The following is a 19,805-nucleotide window of genomic DNA, read 5'->3' as shown; positions in this document are numbered from 1 at the left end:
ACATTTTGACTCTGAGCCATCCTGTGTATAATTACAGACATTTTGACTCTGAGCCATCCTGTGTTATAATTACAGACATTTTTTGACTATGACATTATCCTGTGTTATAATTACAGACATTTTGACTATGAGCCATCCTGTGTTATAATTACAGACATTTTGACTTGAGCCATCCCTGTGTAATATTACAGACATTTTGACTCTGAGCCATCATTTTGTTATAATTACAGACATTTTGACTCTGAGCCATCCCTGTGTTATAATTACAGACATTTTGACTCTGAGCCATCCCTGTGTTATAATTACAGACATTTTGACTCTGAGCCATCCCTGTGTCATAATTACAGACATTTTGACTATGAGCCATCCCTGTGTTATAATTACAGACATTTTGACTCTGAGCCATCATTGTGTTATAATTACAAACATTTTGACTCTGAGCCATCCCTGTGTCATAATTACAGACATTTTGACTCTGAGCCATCATTTTGTTATAATTACAGACATTTTGACTCTGAGCCATTCCTGTGTTATTAATTACAGACATTTTGACTATGAGCCATCCCTGTGTTATAATTACAGACATTTTGACTCTGAGCCATCCCTGGCAATGTACCCCAGTCTCCAGGATGTGAAAACCATGCAGATGGACGGCAAAGAGGTGGTGATCATTGACGCCAACACTTACGGGCAAATCATGGAAGAACTTGCTACTCTCAAACTGGCTCTGAGTCAACTCACTGATCTAATGCAGGTAAAGAAAACTCAACCGTGCATTGGGCCATATACATTATTTCAGCGACTTAAAACTCATTCAGGTTTTGATTGCATATTCATTCTACCAGATAGTATACTTATAAAGTGAATACTCATTCTGTATTCTACTCACTTTAAGATCTTCTTCAGATAATCTAGGTTGAGACCCAATCTGATATTTAATCAACAATCATACATACTTATTTAAAAAAACATAAATGCCAAACCTGAAGAATTTGAATTATTGATCAAAGGTTGCTATTTAATCTACATGTACTTTGTTACAAAGATATGAGCATTTAGCACATGTGAATTTATATTATTTACAATCTGCAATTGATGCTCAATAACCAATGAATTAGGTTCTAAATATCCCTACATTACACATTACAAGTGTACCAGTAAATTCAAATTAAGCAGTGTAAAATTGATTGAATGTAGCTGATGACCGTATGAGGTAATCACTGTATTTTAAGTTGATTACTGTATTGATTAATGTTCCCGTAGAGAGACTGTATAATCACCACATCAAACCATGTACATGGCCGACAAGGCTTTGGTGTTTACCTGTATAACTACTCCGACAGACTCGTGTTAGGTAATACAAAATACATCAACTGTGTTATGTCAGTAAATCAATGCTATAAGGGGGAGTTAAGCAGATCTATAAATTACAGCAGGAACAAAAGTATTGGTACTATATGTAGTCTTCTGTCGGTTCATGCACACGTAAACATATATGCTTCGTAGTCTACATCTATAGGCATACCATACATTCCTTGTGATTAACATTGCTATCCTACATCAAGAGAAATAAAATATTTTTACCCTTGAAATTAATATTGATAACATGTCTTGTCAAGCTAAGATTTAAGAGATTATCTTGCTCATGAAACTCTTCTCATTGATATTGATATCAAGTGGTAGTTTCTGTTCCTCTTTAGTGCTCAGCATAAAGGGAGTGGGACGACTTGTTTGTCGTTAGTATAATGTGACCAGGTGGAATATGTATGCTCTCTGGCTTTCCTGGCAGTATGCTTCAGTGAGATATAAAATGGGCAAGAGTTTCCACTATTGTAGAGAGCCATAACACGAACATACCAATAATACCATAGCCTCCCAAAACATATGGACATTTACACTCATAACACATTGCGTTACTGAGGAGTACATCCTTAAATTGCCTTAGCTGCTAATAGGACAAACAAACAATTAACCATTGATAACAATTCCAATCAGTAGATTCCCCAATTCAAATTCTTACAGTGTTACGTTTATTTGTCTGACAAGAATGATTAAAATGTTATCATTATTTCCTACAGTTACAAGAATTAGAACAAGGGGGAAGTATATCAGATGAGGTTTGTGGCAAACTAGAGTTCCCTAACAGTCCGTCCTGATGGGGGTAAGTATAGAAGAGCAGTCAGACGATACTGGAGATGTTTTCTCTGTCAATAGAATGATTCCTTTAACTAAAAATATCACTTTTCTGAAGCTAATCATGCACATGGTTTAGTTGGCCATCATAGTTATGTTAAAAAATTGATTCAGGTCTACAAGCAAGAGGCTATATTTTGATTCTCTCAATATTTTATGTATTTTGTTTAAATTATCAGAATCTCTTGACAATGGTATATGTTAATTGATGGATCACTAATGATTGTTTTCCTTTTTAACTGACTTGTACTTTGCATTTGGCTCCTTATCCATAATGTCATGTGCCCACACACATGCTAATGGTGTTGAATACATGTTTATTTAAGGCTTTGTTTTACAAACTTACAGTGTCTACTCTTTCTTTACAGGACAATATCGCGGGAGGGAGGAACCGTTACAAGTGCTATGTACAGGAGTCCAGCTTAAAACATATCATTTCTCAACATTAGACTGGTAACCAGGGACACAGGAATCATACCGATCGAAGAATATAGCTCATCAATTCATCAAAGTGTTGTCTTCAGTGACCAAATGGACTTTTGATGTATTAATTGAAAATAGATCTGAATCAGCTATATAGCTCATTATGTAAACAGAACGTATACATCACTTCACCCTTGTCTTTATGACATGGTCTTTTTTTCATTACATCAGTAAGGCCAATTAGCAGCTGATAAGAATCTCCAGTTTGCTGCAATACAACATGTATTTTGTTGTGCTCTGTGCTCCATGCGCTTCAATTTTATGAATGAGCTTGTCAGTCCCAGGTTTCTGGTTTAAAATAATCTGTATTGAACCTAAATGTTACTGCGTAATTTTTTATTGGAAATATTAGCAAATATATTATAATGTTTTTATTTATATCATCATTAATCATGTCATTGATACAAAATGATAATGTTATTACAGCTAGCTTTGTTATTTACAAACAATATCTGTGATTCCAGTTTGCTCATATCAAGCTCAGTGCTTACAGCTCTGCATTATTGTTTGTAGTTTTTCACAGTACCTAAGCCTGTCTTACGAGAACTAGAGTTATGGTTGGGTTGGTTAAAGGGAGGTAAGTCAGAGTATTTGGACATATTGTCTCTAACACAATACCTGTATATATACATGGATACTACTATTTGTACTGCTCACAACTTTCACACCTTTAAAGCAAACAATACCATAAAACTAGAAGGACATGTGTACTTAATTTGTATAGATATGATTTGGTAACAATTTGGACTTTTCCAAGGCATTATATTCCCCATGTTGTAGCGGTAGTGATATTGTTTACAAACTTACACTGTGTTAGTGACTAGTTCAACCAAAACGTAATGAAGATTTGCACTAGCTGCAGAACAACGATTCTGATCCATCAGAGTTACTTCCCTTTTTTCACAGAGTGAAAGGTAAGTAACCCTGATAAATCAGAATGCAGACCAACACCAATTGGTTTTGTTAGATTGATCACTGTACAACAAACTTATCTTTGGGTTAGTCTAATGTGGTGAAGTTCAGTTAAGTTATTTTAGGATTATAACATTTGGTCTTAAAGATAAATATATACATTTGAAAACGTTTCAGAAATATTGGCATCAGTTTTTGGTGAACAATGGTTGTATATTTTTTATTAGAACTTGTAGATGTTCAGACTTTGATGGAGTTATACATCAATAGCCAGTACCAATTCTGATAGCTTTATTTAATTTTCTATCTTTATCTAACCCTAGTCAGATACTTCAGATCTAATGCATTTACACAAACAATATAAACACTTATAGTTACATGTATCTAGTCAATATATACATACCTGGCCAACAGACTACGGCAAAATATTTCTTAGGAGTCAAAGGCCAACATAATATACTAATCATTGTATTAAGTAACAAAGTTATAGTTTTACACAATAACACTTACTGACAGTGATTCCTAATGTATACATTCTGTACACCTTTGAGGCCATAACGTAATTTATTATTATGACACAGATTTTTTTATCACCAGTCACATGGAATGAAATGTTAACTAAAGAAATTAGAATATTCCTTATGGTATTATTACAAAAGTGCTTTTTGTGTATTGCCTAATTTATATGATTTTGAGAGCGACTTGTAATTTATTATACGATTTTGTATGTGTATCATATTGTAGATAGCGTTTTAGAGAATTTGTAATATTGGAATATGAATTAAATTGATCATATGGCAGGACCTACTGTTGTTTTGGTTGCTGATGTGAAATACTAATACAGATTTAAGTGTTATTTGATGAACAATGGATTACAATACCTATATGGAGTATAGATTGTCTATGTATCCAAGATAAGGAGGGATAATCTCTAATGTTTACGTAATTGATCACAGGAATTATAGTGAATAGAGCAAAATGTATTAATAATACGATCACTTAGGCATTTCTCCAGTTAATTCAAATTCATTGAACTAGTGTTGTTTTATCAGCTGTAACATTAAAAAGAAATATTTTTACAGTTTTGAAATTAGCGATGCTTTTTAGTTTAAAATATTTTTTTCTTTTTATTTTATCATGTATAAAAACTAATATCAATAAAACACAAAGTTGTATGGGTGTGTATGGATACATTTTCTTTTTGTTGCTTTAGGGAAATGTAGAATGTTTTCAAAAAGAACTTGTCATAGATTCCTATACACGAGGCAATATCCAATCATTTTTACCTAAGCTTGGATTCTTTCCTGACTACACAGCGCTGTGACTTGTGGAAAACTGTATATAATTTAAACTGTTTATATTCATTTCATCATCTACTCAGACAGTTAATTAAGGTAAATGCTTACAAATATTGTGTTCAAACATTGTCATAATATTGTCTAAAGTTCCATACATCAATTATATTGCTCTTTCCATTTATGTGAATTATCCTTTTAATTCAGATGCACGTTTTTGAAATTGATAATCGCTGTATCTTTTGCTTAATTTTGGTGACATTTTGTTAAAGTTTATTATGGGATGAAACACAAGCTGTTCAAACAAGTTATTTATCCTGGTTAAATGTTTTAATTTCTGACATCATAACTTCATTTTACCATTACTTATGAGCTGTCCAGGTGTTAACGACATTCCAACTATTCAGATTGATCACACCAGCCATTCATGTCCATCATGTCGAGATATAATCACTTTACAGACAACATCAGTATTATTTCACCCAGACATAATCAACAGACTATATGTATGCAATTGATGCACCATCACCATGGTGTGTTTGTGAAGTTTAATAATGATTGTTTTAGGGGAGGGAGGGGGAGTGTTCTTTCCCTGGAGTTCGACAATACTTGAAAGTTATGAGGCAAAATAATTGATCTAAAGACTTAATTGGTACATTTCTCTTTTTCCAATGATGTTTTTTTCATGTACGTGTCATATTTTATTCAATGTAGCTGACCAACCAACAAGTAAGTGCTTTTGGGAGCTTTGAGTTGATGCATATTGAAACAGGACATTATTTCTGAAGTCATTTTATTCTTGTATCCAGAATTATGTTCTTTTTGCCTCTCTGTTTATCTGTAAGGTGGATAATTTATCGACGTCCCACAGATATCCCATCAGGTTTGTGTGCCTTTGTCTGTTTATGTGATGCACTATACATTGACTACGCAGACATATGCGATTAATTGTTTTATCATTGAACAATTATGTAACTGTTGCAACTTCATTACCATGCATTGTTTTGTCTTGTAAGGCATTTGTTTCTCTCCTCACATGTATTGTCATTTTGACCATGTAATGATATACATGTACAATGTAAACGATAACCCACAACCACCATCATTGTCTAACAGAAAATAAAAATGTAGGGCTTTCCGTACAAATGGTGTCTGCTTATAAAGTTATTGAATGATCACAAAAACATCAAGATAGGCTTATAAAGTTGCTGAATGACCACAAAAGTCGAGATATCTTCTTACAATGGATAATCATCGAAGTTTACCTACATGTAGATGCAATTTATTTTTGTTTATTGTAAATCGATATTTGTGTATTGCAATAATGATTTATTGGTTGTGACAACAAAGACAAGAGTTGTTGGAATTAAAGTTAATGAGATATGAATTCTGTAACAGAATACTTACAAACCTTAGTCTTCATTGGTGTTCTATGGTCTTGCGGGTCCAATGGCCAGAAATGTGTTTGTATAATGATGGCCTTACAATGATGCGTTGTGTGATTTATAGGTTAAAATTTTGATTTTGTGAAGATATTTGTGATTTTTTTTTTTACATACAAAAAACATATTAAGTGATCATGATAATTTCCCATCTGTCAATTCATAATGTATTTAAATGATCTGGCTGGTTATTCTAACACCAGTAATGATAACACATCATTTCCAGCTTTAAGTAAAGGTATTTCTCAGTAAGGCATAATGACTATACATTTATATCAAATAACATTTCAAGACAGCTGAAGAAGATAGGGATTTGAGAAAGAGGTAGTATAAAGGTTAAAGACTGGAGGTAAAATGTGCAATGAGAAATAGTGGATAACCCACAGGGACCTGGTACAAATTTCCAACCACCATATATATTTATACATATTGGTTTTAAATACTATACTATCGTAATACTGTTGGGATGACTTCTTTGTCCCATATTTACTACTACAAGTAATCTTGATTACAACCATTGATATATTACTTTGACCCATTTACTATAATACATAGTATAGAAAAAAATGGGCCATTGGTTCGATATTTGTGCCAGGTCCCTGTGTTATAACCGTTACAACAACTATACCTCCTAAGGACAAATGTAGAATCCCCATCTCTTGTACAGTAGATGCGTCCCAGTTTGTGGCAAGTAGTTTGTCTTGTTTTAGTTGTTGTGATTTTTTTTGTTGAAATGAAATAAAGAGGCAATTTTTTCGGTACAAAGTGTATATTGTTATATCTGTATTTTATAGTAGCGTTCCACTGCTGTATGTCAGTAGATTATTTAGATGCCGCTAGCTGGTTGTCATTATCACCAGGAAGGGTATTAAGTTCTCTTGCTCCATGGCTATACTGACATAAGTCAGTTGATTGTGTTGATTTCTATAATGGATTAGTTAGCTGCCTTTTACAGGAATACCAGAAGAGTATACTTTGTCAATAAGGAAATCCATAATGCATGTTGGCAACAGGTCCCTAAGTCTGGCCAGGATCTGAATACAGAGATGTATATGATTAAATTACACCTTAGTAAGTTAATATAAACTTTATTTTATTCATTCAATTTTAGTCATACAATACAAAAACAATCAAATAGATATAACATGGGATTCAGAAACAAGTGTTTACACTTATATTAATACGTCTCCATTTTTGACTCATCAGTTCTGCACGGTAATTATGTGGGAGAATGAATATGAAATTTAGGTATTAGGAAATGAAGAGATGAAAAGGGGAAGAGAAAAAGAGAGACTGCCAATGCCATTGTTCACTTTAAATAAATACAAATGTGAAACGATAACTACAGAAATGAATCATGGAATCAATCGAATCTCTTGGAGCTGATAATGAATTGTTGGACACATGTAAAGATCAAAGAATTTTCGTCAATGGTTAAATCATTGTTGCCAAAAAGTAATAGTTCTGTTGTAATAGGATGATTTAGGACAGCAAAGGAACGATTACGAAGATCGAAAAAAGACTACAATGTAATAAAAAATGTTCGTTATTTTCGTCAACTTGACAGTAGGAGCAAAGCGGACTGTTTATTAGATTCCTACGGAACAAATAATACTTATGTAATGCCGAAGAAGATAATGCAAGATTCAGGACTGTGTGCAAGAACTGCTATTTTAGCATGTGACGGAATCAATGGCATAATAGGCAAGGCAGAAGGGGATCGGGAATAGAAAAGGGAAAAGGTATAAGTAAGGTGAGTAAGGAAGCAAACATCAAAGTAACTATACTAGAGATGGAATCAGGGCAGACCAAAATATTAATACATTTATTTTAGTAAGTTGAAAGCATTTTGTCTTGATAACGTTTCTCAAAGACACTTTAAAGGTTTATTGTCCTGAAGACTGCTCTTATTCAAACAAAGTTTCGGTTCAGGACTGGTTTTTTTTCAAGTTTTGTACAATACCAGTTTAGACCATTTAACTTAATGGTCTACAATGAACGTAATCCCAATGATTTTATAACGGAGGAAGTTAGTGTAATGTATTATCGCGAATAGTCTAATCCAAGAAGCGCTAAAATGACGTTTCCTTTATGTACGTTTGTGGTAAAACGCGTCTTGAATGCAACTGCCATTCTCTACGGAAGGGGTATTGCTCCAAAATATAAACACGAAAGTAACCAATTATAAGGCTTGCGTAGACTGACAGAAGAAAGCTACATGTACCTAGACTACGGAGAGGATAAACATGTAAGTTCAGCCTGACTAAGCAGCTTCCAGTTTCTGTTTTAACAAAGGGTTGAATCCGACACAATCTGAACACAAAAGAGATAACTTACACAGTAGTGGTCCACCAGTCCGTTACTGCCCCCAATAAGGTACCGAGTTTGAGGACGAGTGTTAAGGAGGGCGTCCACCATAGCGTCTGTGATAGGGTCCAGTGAGGGCGCACTTGTGGACGATATTTTGGTGGCGTTACTGTACTGTGTCTCGAGGTAGTCCTTTCCGTATGTCGATCTTGCCTCTTCTGTCGCTTCCTCCCACATTGTGTCGAAATCCTTTCGCATTATCCGTAACTATAACGGAAAAATAAGCTTGGAGAATTCAATTTTCTAGGAACCTTCTACAACGAGTTCATTAAATAATGGTAACAAAATACTACCATTGAAAATGTTTTAAATATCACTGCCAGTTCTTTGAACCATTTGGTCCATCAGTTCATGCCAATGTTCTTCCTTCATTACACTGGCTTTTAACCAACCGATATTCTTGAACTTCTTTTCCCTCCATTTATATTTGTAAATGATCTTTATCAATCCCAGGCTTTCATACATCATTTGATATAAGTCAAAATACCATCTACTTGATGTGAATGATTCTGGTTTATCAACTTACAGAAGCTTCGTTTAGCATCCCCGTCGCTCCCCCGAAATTCCCGGGCTCTATCAGGGAAACTTTCACGCCAAATTTGATCATTTCTAGACGCAGAGCATCAGAAAAGTTCTCTCCGCCAAACTTGGTGATTCCATAAACGGAGTGAGAAGGCATCGGCAGTCTGCCCTGGACGCTGGTGACATTCACAATTCGGCCTGGTATAAAAACAAAGAGAAGACAACAATGAACTGTGACATAAGATTCCTGATGGACTGAACACTTTAAAACAGTTTATATTAGTTGAATACTTTTGCACTGACGAAGAAAATGTCCTGGTAACCCGGACTATTGATATACTAACCTTTGGACTGACGTATTAGAGACAGAAATGCCTTGGTCACCCTGACCATCCCAAATACGTTAACCTCCATGATCCTCCTGTACATGTCCATGGTACAGAACTCCACGTCTCCTATGTGGTTTACCCCTGCGTTGTTCACTAAACCACATACACCTGTTGACATGCCATTGCAATTAAACATGGTTAGTGTGAATTAAATTTTACAAACCGAGGAGTTTTTCTGCATCACAATATGTCTACTTGCAAACCAAAGAAACGTGGCATTATTACCCCTTCTCCATTTTGAAGACTCATTGGTCCATTTTATCAAGTATTATTTGTATTCAGCAGCAAATAATGAAATTAATGTACAAATCTACATTTACACCTGATATACCTATGAACTACGACTATTTCTTCATATATCTTATATGAAATGTTTGCATCTGTTATAAAAACTGATGGTTTGCTACAACACCCTACCACACTTTGTCTTGGCACTGTGGGCAGTAACGTATTCCAGAGCTTTACGGACGCTGTCGTCATTGGTGACGTCAAGCTGTATGACGTGTAATCGTTTTGAAGTCTGCTTTCGTAAGTCAGATGTTTCTCGGAGACAACCTGCGTACACTGTAAACCCTAGACTGTCTAGTCTCCTTGCCAAAGCGTTACCAATCCCTGAAACAACAAGGACATAGTCATTCAGATCCCCCGCCAATGGAGATATCAAAGCTGAAGTAAGTTTGATTGTGGAGACTTATGTGTATGAAAAAAAAAAACAGGAAAAAGAAGTTGAGCTAAAGAAAGATGGAGTATAATTCAAGTAGAGCGGAGCTGCAATTGTTGAATCAGGTATACAGCCTTGACATTTATATTAGACTATATACACAGAGATGGGTGGAGTTTTGCAAAAGTAACATTTACCATTTACCATGATATTTTCAGCAATGTTTCCATGGTAACGGAAAAAGTGCAAAAAATGAAAACCTAAAAATAGCAAAAGGTACTACTAGACCATAAAAAGAATGTGTCTATGAAGTTTCGTGGAAATATCTCTGCTGGTTTTAGAGTTATGCTCCGGAAATGAACCTGCCACAAAAATATGATATTTTCAGCAATGTTTCTATGGTTACAGAAAAAAGCACAAAAAGTGAAAACCTAAAAATAGCAAAAGGCACTACTAGACCATAAGAACAATGTGTCTATGAAGTTTCGTGGAAATATCTCTGCTGGTTTTAGAGTTGTGCTCCGGAAACGATTCTTACACAAAAATCTGCCATTTTCAGCAATTTTCCATGGTTACAGAAAAAAGTACAAAAAGTGAAAACCTAAAACTAGCAAAAGGCACTACTAGACCATAAGACCAATGTGTGTATGAAGTTTCGTGGAAATATCTGGTTTTAGAGTTATGCTCAGGAAACCATTCGTACGGACGGACGGACGGACGGACGGACCCATTTGTATATCCCCCGCCAACTTCGTTGGGCGGGGGATAATAATGGAGTAAGTAAGCTACCGGGTATCCTTCAATTTATCTCTTACTTTCAGTGTCCATAGATTTGAAGTATTGGCAAATAGTTTTAGGAACAAAGCAAAATCGATAAACCAGAACAAAATTTAAAAAGCGACTTTTGAGAGTGCAATAGAAAAATACAATTTCGTGTTCCGGAAGGGATTCGAATATGCAAAAATATGGGTTCTTAACTACGTTTGTCCTGCAAGAAAAAAAGGACTGGGCTTGCTGTGCTCATATTGCAAGGTAGTTTTTATGCAAGGTTTCAAAAACTTATCTTTCCTTCAAATTCTTCATTAAGTTACTGGCAATTGTCATCGGAGTTCGTAAGCATTTACCAACACATCGAATGGTATGTAACGACATACTTTCTTCATCTTTTATAATCTTACTAATTAAATATAAAGATATAGATAACTTACCTGTATCACAGCCCGTGATTACGACACCCTGACCAGTAACATCATGGAGCTTCTTTGTGTGGTTCTTTAAGACAAAGAAACACACTGAGGTGACGAAAAGTAGAATCCCTAGCAGTAGTAAGTAGTCCCAGTACAAAACCAAGGCAACCAAGAACAAGGCTGTGAAATACGTCACTTCCAGGTAATGCACGCCGAGCAGGTCTGTGATCATCTTTGAAGATATTCTTAAAAAAATCAATAAAATTTCAAGACATCATAAGTATTTTGTTCATTGTAACAATGTGGCTATAAATAGATGTTGATGTTCAGTTTCTTGGCAATGGCAGTTAATCCTGTCTATAAACACATCCAAAGAAGAAAGGAAATCGGGTCTCTTAATACAAGCCTTTACTCACAGGTCAAATTGTGTTAAAGATTGCCATTCGGGACACAAAAGTGTAGTCTTATTAATAATGAAGTCGTTTTACAAAGATGGTCGTTAAGAGAGGTTTTAACCTATATTCCATAAGAAGAATACAATACAAAATTGTAAAGGTAAGTGTGTAATACAGGTGTAAGTCTTTCGTAGTTAGCTCAATGATAAGGAGTATTTGCTACTTTTAAGTCCATGCGTTTGGCTATATGTGTTGTAAGTATGTATACCATTAATTGTCTCTCTTTATATATATCAAACGTGATGAATATTCTTACTCTTATTTCAAAATTATATCTCCCAGACATACCTTGTACTAAAGTTCGCCAATCTCCTGTCCAGTCAACGATGACATGTGTTACGTAGCCGATAATTCCTATAAGTGACCACGACCGTGTGAAATATGGTGTGGTGATTATCTCTGGAGGTCAGCTCTCAACAGACTTAACGATAACCAGAGACTAAATGAAGCCATACGATCCATGGGACAAGATATATAGATGAGAGGAAGTCGTCACAATACCTACATGTGGCATATAAACGCTAGATCTAGGAAACATGCTTTTCAGAAGTAACTAGATTTCAGTGACTTTGTGACGGACCGATAAGCAAACGGTAGACTAAGATTAGTCCGCTAACCCAGCCTATATTTTTAGGCTTTTTTTATTTATTTTATTTCTTTTTTTTTTACTTAATATTAGGCATAAAATCATTTAAAAAGCATAATAAAATAGTCAGGTTTAGCGGACTAGACTAAGATGTGAATTATGTACTTAGCAAAACGTATGGGCTTTTTGCATCCATATTCACACGGATATTAATGGAAAATTGAAATTAAGCAATGGTAATTTTGAACTTATTTTAACAAACACAATGTCAATACACGATGACAATAATGTAAAAATCATGAAAGAAAACGAGAAATCATCTTTACTGAAAAGTCACAATTATAAGCCAGAGTCAGAACGAAAATAATATAATTAATTAAACACTACCAATGTACAATGTACCTAAAAATAAATAATCTGCAATATTAGATGAAGATGTCGAAGAAACTGTAAACGTAGATAAGTTTGACTTGCAATTGAAACACAACCTCAAATATCGAATAAGTTGATACTGCAGTGTCTCATATGCCAAATATTGCAAGATATAGAATGTGATATAAAAATGAAATAAAAGAACGAAGAAAGACATTTCGATAAAAAAGCGAACGAGATTGAATGGGTGGAAATGAAAAGTTAAAAAAAAGGATAGTAGTGAAAGGAACAATATTTTATAATGTAACTGCTGATAAAGTGTTAGTTAAATAATGTGGTATAACCTAAATACAATTTATTCCTGGATTGTGGCTCCAAAGACGTCATCAGCCAGATCCACCTCTCCCTGAACATTTCGACTCCTAGCCCGGAACTTCCTCAAGATGGCGAGTCGACAGAGATTGGCAAAATCACTGCCCGTCTGTGGAAAATTTCCTGCTCGTGTCTTTGTCGTCTCCACCACAGCCAGCTGGAAGACTTCTCTGCTGCTCCTGATAGTGCATACGCAAGGTTTCCTGGTCGGTTGTACCACAGGTGTTCGTTTCTAATATAAGTATAAGTATAATACTGGGTCAAGGTCTATAACTCGGCCGGCCATATAACACTACCAGGCGCGGATCCAAGGGGGGGCGGACCCGGCGTACGCCCCCCCTAAAATAGGAGAGAGAAAAAAAAAGAAAAGGGAAAAAGAAGGGAAAAAGAAAGAGGGGAGGGAAGGAAAAGAAGGAGGAAGAAAAAAATAGAGAGAGAAAGGAAAAGGGGAAAAAAATAAGGAATTAGATAAAGAGTGAGAATTAGACAGAAAGCTCCATTTCCTACCTTTACCGTTTGATGTTATCATTTTAAAATCTAAATGTATTCGACTTTGTGGTACATACATGCATGAACATAGGTTTTATCACCATCGCTTAAAAGGTACAATGTAAATCCCTTCAAGTATTTACTTTTTCCTAAAAAAAACCCGATAAAATCCCAATATATTAGATAATTTATCGTCATTAATATTCAATATTGACAGGTTATATCTCGATATCCTTAGCAAATAAAAGAAAAGGGGGAGGGGGTGGGTGGAAGGAATTGTAGCTGGCCACGAGTCTTCGCTGGTTGACTATATGCCATGCCCTTCGTTCTTCAGGTTTTAAATGACATATTACACATTTTTGATTCAGCATTAAAGTCCTGTATTAAATCCGACTATCAATTCACAAATGTGTGCGTACTTTCAAAACGCCAGTTACAAGATTACTACTGACGTCGAATGCTTCTAGAAGCTTTTTATTTGTCCTAAGAAAATGTGCGTAAAGAAAAAAGTGGAAAATCAAGCCAAATGGAGAACCAAATGCGACAGAAAATGAGAGCTTCTAGGGGTCTGGGTGCACACCATGGCCAGATGCCTTCCTATTTTGTTTCAACAAAAACATATCTTACCGATAATGTTATAAGATGGGACAAACAATGTTAAAAAAAATAATGCACATGACAAAAGGCTCCCTATTAGAAAACAGGATGATAATAATAATTCCAGGCAGCGTCTGGCCATAAACAAGACCACTAGCCTTCTTTTCTGTCATTGTCCAATACACGAATTATGAAGATTGTGTATGTGAGTGGAAATAAATTATCTAATCTGACAGATAATGTATAAAAGTAAAAGCTTATATCGTTACAAAAGTTCACATACATTTTTATTAGTCCTATAAAAACCTTCAATAGGCGACCCCTAGCTGCAATATTGTAGCTCAAAAGTATTTTAGACTGAAAATGGTGTCTTCTTTAGAGCTACAATTGTTCCCTATTACTGCAAATGGAGCAAAGTGATGATTATGTAAACCATTATAAAACGTTTGTTTTACATTTTATCGTAGATATAGCTTACCTACTAGGCGAGGCATTATTTGTTTACATTATACATATGAAGGTCTTTCAGAAGGGAATTTATACGGCAAGCTCACAAAATGTGATTTTGACGTTTTGTGAGCGGTACGGTAGATAGTAAGCATGGTATTTATGTTTGTTTTGGACAAAAATAATATGTAAATGCATAGTAGGCCAGGTACGTATATTCGTTCTAGGCGGCCCCCAGACCCCCATCCTTTTCTTTGCTTCGTGCCTCTATAAATATTTAGATTTTAGGCAGTGCAATTCTGTAACTTTATATTCAAAATATGACATTAGACGTCAAAAATAATAAACGAACAGTTTTACATGGCTTCAATTATTTTTTGTAAAAAGTGTACATGAAGTCCTCAGAAAGCAGGATTTATTAGTATTTATTCGAGGGCTTCTGGGGGCCCTTCTTCGCTTTATGTCCATATAAATATTAAGATTTTGATAATGCAATTCTGTAAGAAAAAAATTAAATCAAAACTTCAAATAAAAAATATGACACTTGAGACGAAAACCATAAATAAACATCCTTAAATGGCTTCAATTATTTTCTGGAAAATGTGTTCATGAAATCCTCAGAATGCAGGATTTTGCACCATTTATTCTAGAGCTTCTGGGGGCCTAGTCGGCCCCCAGACCCCTCGCCTGATTTGCTTGGTCACACGCCCCCTCTAACCTCAAAACCTGAATCCGCCCCTGACTACCCAATTTCAGATAAAGTATTATTATTAACCAAACGTATAGGATATGATAATAGGAATACTCTCAATCGACAGCCAGATAATTTATCTTTAATTTGGTATATGATACAATATATATCATGCCGTATAAATGTCACTAACGTCACTGTACCCAAATTGATACCAATACACGTATATTTCTCTTATATGACATTTGTTGTTTTGTATGCTTCACTTTTTTCTGTTTTGTTTTCAAAAAAGAGCATACTAACTTTATTTTGATGCTTTGTTTTTCTTATTACAGTGCTTATTTTTATTGTTAGAATGATTTATATCATGTCTCGAAATTTCTAGTTTTGTCACATGATGTGTACCCAAATTGATACCCAGCAAGAAAAAATGTATACAATTAAGAAAAATCAATTTATATAGATTTTTGTTATTTTACTTTATAAAGGGGACGTATTTGCGTTTATTATAACAAGTTATACTGAATACAGTTATACATTTTACTTTAAAAATTGTACAAGTGTTTTCACAACGGTACCTGTGCTAATTTGGTTCCCCGTAACACCACATAATGACTTGTGTGATATTTCAATGATTTAAAATCAGTTTTCTGTGGCATTCACCTAAGCTTATATAGTTCCAATGTGGTGTATATGTCAAAGGACCACTATCAATTATTTTTAATGATTGTAAAAAAATTCAATGTAATAGTAACAGTTTTAGTAAAAATTAAGATGGAGAAATAACGCTATATAAAGAGCAATTTGAACGTGACTAAATAAAAAAATAATGTGTGGCAACTATATTTTTTCTATTTCTGTTTAGTGTGTTTATATCTTAAATTTCATAATTTAAGAATATTTTCTTTGAGGAGGCCTTACGCTTTGAAAAAAACATGATTATAGTACAAATAGTAATTGTCGCACGGCCACATTTCTAGGGATTAACACGTTTCAGACAGAGTTATCAATTTCAAAGTTATCTTTCAGAGAAAATAACAGAAATAGTTACATAAAACGAAGCGTAATTATCAATAAATGATGCATCTTTGGTATCACCACTGAGAAATGAGGTAAACTTTAACAACACAAATGTTTTAGGTATTTTTTCAATTAGGGTATCAATTTGGGTACAGTATCAATTTGGGTACAATGACGTTAGGTATCCAGAAACATCGGAAAACAGATAGATTTCAACTGGTCGGACACTGTGGTGTCCTCCGATAAAACACGCCAGGGCTCTAATGGGTAGCTCAAAAACCACTGCAATGTCAACATTTCAGCTTCATAGGAATTAAAGTTTGGTAAAAAACAAACTTACCGCTATGTTAGTTTTTAACTATATACCATCCATATGCTCAATACAGCCTTTTGAAATTTCCGATTGAAAAAATGTGTGTCTCTAGCCGTCATGTTGATATGTGTGTAGTACATTTGTTTTCTCGGCGTTGATTGGTCAATTAATTTTCGAGAGCCAATCAACGCCGACAAAACAAATCTACTGCACACATACTTACATGGCGGCTAGAGACATAAATTTTTCAATCGGAAATTTCAAAGGGCTACGTTAGGCAAATGGATGATATTTATCCATGGATTTACTAACCGGTAAGTTTGTTTTCTACCAAACTTTTATTCTTATAACGCTGAAGTGTTGACATGCAGTGGTTTTTGAGCTACCCATTAGAGCCCTGGCGTGTTTATCGGAGGACACCACAGTGTCCGACCAGTTGAAATCTATCTGTTTTCCGATGTTTCTGGATACCTAGTGACATTTATACGGCATGATATATATTGTATCATATACCAAATTAAAGATAAATTATCTGGCTGTCGATTGAGAGTATTCCTATTATCATATCCTATACGGTTGGTTAATAATCATACTTTTTCTGAAATTGGGTAGTGTTATATGGCCGGCCGAGTTATGGACCTTGACCCAATATTATACTTATACCTATATTAGAAACGAACACCTGTGGTTGTACAAAGGCCAGTCTTGAGTCTTAGACAAGTCCTATTTATGGAGGTTAGTAGGCGAGGGAAGCAGGTCGTAAACTGACCTCAGCAGGATCTGGATTCGGCAAGGTTCCATATGCCAGATGTCCGACCAAGACAGTCCTCTGTCTGTAGTTCCCCACCTCGTTCATGTTCCCTGGGTTCCCATCTCCACCACTTTGGCCTTCCTAGTTTCCTCCTCCATTTCCCTGGTGTTGTCCTGTACCATCTTCCTCTTGTCGGCTTTGTCTGATGTCCCCAGTGCTAAACATGGCTTGTAGCCAGTGCCTGGCGTCCTACGCACGTTGTACCAACGATGTCTTGATGTCTCAGGCGGCTCTCAGTTGCTTCTACTGCGCTGTTTGCAGACTATTTGCTCTCCGTTCTCGTTTCTATGCCCGCGAGTCTGATCTTGTCATCTTTCGAGTCTCTCACAGTCATTACCTGTCTTGACTTAGCCTCCTTGAACTCCTCAGTGAGTGATGAAATTGGGAGCTGTAGTTTGGCTGAGCTATACAGGCCAACGCTCGAGAAGCCTGGGGTACTCCTAACCATCTTCGCAGGAACTTGCTGGTGGTTCTTTCCAGTGCCTTTGCTGTCGCTGTGGTAATCTCATACATTTGTGAACGGCCACGTCAGAGGAGGTAGAAGTCCGTACTGGTATAGCCACGCCTTGAATTTCACTAGAAGTCCTGTCTTGTCGATCGCTCCGAGTTCTTCTTGTACCTGTCCTTGCAGCCTCCTGATGTTGTTGGTCATTCAGGCTTGCATCAAATCAATTCCCCAGACACTTGATCGGATTGCTGACGATTGAGGGAATACCTTCGCCCTCTGGATGAGCATCGTTAAATTATCCGTGTCCCTGCCTCTCTTGATGATCAAACTCCGTGACTTCCTCGGTTTTAATTTCATTCTTGCTCATTCCACAGTCTCCACCAGTGCAATTAGTTTCCGCCAGGCTTAGACATGTGGTGTTATATAAATAGTCACTGTCAAATCATCCATGAAGCCACTGTTGAGAGGTAGTCATATCCACGATGACGTGTTCGGGCCTCTACTTTCTCTGTCTGCTGCCTTGATGATCAGGTTCATCCCCATCACGTACAGGATCACCCAACTTCGCTAGCCAAGGGTATTAGTCCGATTCTCTTTCTATTACAGAAAGAGAATCGGACTAATACACTTGGCTAGCGAAATTGAGGATCACCGAAATGGTGCAGCCAGTGACGATCCCCTTCCACGCTGTACTGGTGATGTCTGAAACCTTATTACCTCTAAGTGATAAAAGAAAAAGAAAAGAAATTAAATACTAGGATTTTGACAGAGATTTATATCACAGCCATTTACAAAGGGATAGAGGATGGTACGAAAACCCTTCATGCCTAGCGAATTATTATGACATTTTTTCAGTTTTTTTTTTCTTTTTTCTTTTTTGTCTTATTAATTTTCCATCGAGGCGGGTAGGATGAAAATATTCCCCGTCCTCTGCGGTTTGTAATGATATTGAGGATGAAATACACTTCATTTTTAAGTGTTCCGTTAACTCTACAGCGAGACCAATTTTCTTAAATGATTTAAAGGCCCATGACCTTTCCGGAGAAAAATATAAAGGTTTCTTAAAAAACATTAATAACATCAGAAAATGCATACCGATGACCTAAAATAAGATTACAACACCAAACATATGCAAGATTTCCTGCGTAATATATGAAAACAGTGGAGAGTCGATTCGCCGTTTTGCCGTCTGGCGCAGTGATAGTCAACTACCGCGCGGTATTTAGGACGACGGCGGGAAACATAATACGACCCGCGTTATGAAAATAAACATTTTATTTATATTAATCAAATCGTTCAGAAGGTGATGATAAATGTAGTATTAACGGTAAGTTAATAACTTTTAAGACTCTACAAAAATATCGATCTTGTTTTACATTCCCATTTTAAAAATTAAAAGCCGGTTCGGAAAGGTAGTGGGCCTTTAACAGTTTCAATACTTTAGTAAAAAAGTCCTTTGAACTGAGGAAAGCTGGCTTCATAAACGTTTGAGTTGTTGTTTTAATCTACCATGTGTTATGTATGTTTTGCTATCCACCCTTTTTAGTATGGATTTTTATTTCCCGGTTGTTTCAAAGCGGTAGATAGGGTCGTTTTCGTTTATTCGGAACAACCGGTTCGACCATTGGTTAAAGTCATTATATTTCAAGTATAAATTTTGACGGACCTGCAGTTTTTGATACAGGCCTGTGAGGGCTTTGCTTAGGCTCGTCTGAAAACAATGTAAAAGCCTCAGGTCCGTCTTTAATTAATA

The 19,805-nt window shown here is 35.7% G+C and overlaps 2 protein-coding genes across 6 annotated transcripts in view; one reads left to right on the top strand and one right to left on the bottom strand.

Annotated features, from left to right (window-relative positions):
- LOC138323021 (uncharacterized) overlaps positions 1-7,090 on the top strand; it is a 28,406-nt gene extending 21,316 nt beyond the window's left edge. For all 3 annotated transcript variants that reach the window (XM_069267335.1, XM_069267339.1, XM_069267336.1), the window contains 3 exons: positions 583-754; positions 2,079-2,161; positions 2,562-7,090. In XM_069267335.1, coding sequence (XP_069123436.1) covers positions 583-754; positions 2,079-2,156 — 250 coding nt within the window. In that variant the 3' untranslated portion in view covers positions 2,157-2,161; positions 2,562-7,090. The remainder of the gene's footprint in view (positions 1-582; positions 755-2,078; positions 2,162-2,561) is intronic.
- On the bottom strand, positions 7,079-13,765 carry LOC138323022 (D-beta-hydroxybutyrate dehydrogenase, mitochondrial-like). Of its 3 annotated transcripts, none has more exons than XM_069267340.1 (8): positions 13,209-13,765; positions 12,195-12,407; positions 11,473-11,696; positions 10,021-10,215; positions 9,559-9,711; positions 9,219-9,412; positions 8,663-8,899; positions 7,079-7,359 (listed from the first exon to the last, which is right to left on the bottom strand). In XM_069267340.1, exons 3-8 carry the CDS (start codon positions 11,681-11,683, stop codon positions 7,264-7,266), a joined length of 1,086 nt encoding a protein of 361 aa, XP_069123441.1. In that variant the 5' UTR covers positions 11,684-11,696; positions 12,195-12,407; positions 13,209-13,765; the 3' UTR covers positions 7,079-7,263. The 3 variants fall into 3 exon arrangements, with proteins under 3 accessions (XP_069123441.1, XP_069123442.1, XP_069123443.1); XM_069267341.1 differs by having other exon boundaries at positions 12,195-12,327; XM_069267342.1 differs by lacking the exon at positions 13,209-13,765 and having other exon boundaries at positions 12,195-13,088.
- Positions 13,766-19,805: the final 6,040 nt, after the last annotated feature.

Source organism: Argopecten irradians, chromosome 5 (assembly GCF_041381155.1).
Source record: "Argopecten irradians isolate NY chromosome 5, Ai_NY, whole genome shotgun sequence".
NCBI lineage: Eukaryota > Metazoa > Mollusca > Bivalvia > Pectinida > Pectinidae > Argopecten > Argopecten irradians.
Note: the sequence above shows the minus strand (reverse complement) of the source record. Positions and strands in the feature narration are given on the sequence as shown.

What these genes read in the sequence shown, in the direction of transcription:
- LOC138323022 (XM_069267340.1), bottom strand. Translation starts at nt 11,683, where the DNA reads ATGATCACAGACCTGCTCGGCGTGCATTACCTGGAAGTGACGTATTTC. An exon ending in AATCACGGGCTGTGATACAG is followed by an intron (nt 10,216 to 11,472) that starts GTAAGTTATCTA and finishes TTGTTGTTTCAG; the next exon opens with GGATTGGTAACGCTTTGGCA. An exon ending in TCTAATACGTCAGTCCAAAG is followed by an intron (nt 9,413 to 9,558) that starts GTTAGTATATCA and finishes TTTTTATACCAG; the next exon opens with GCCGAATTGTGAATGTCACC.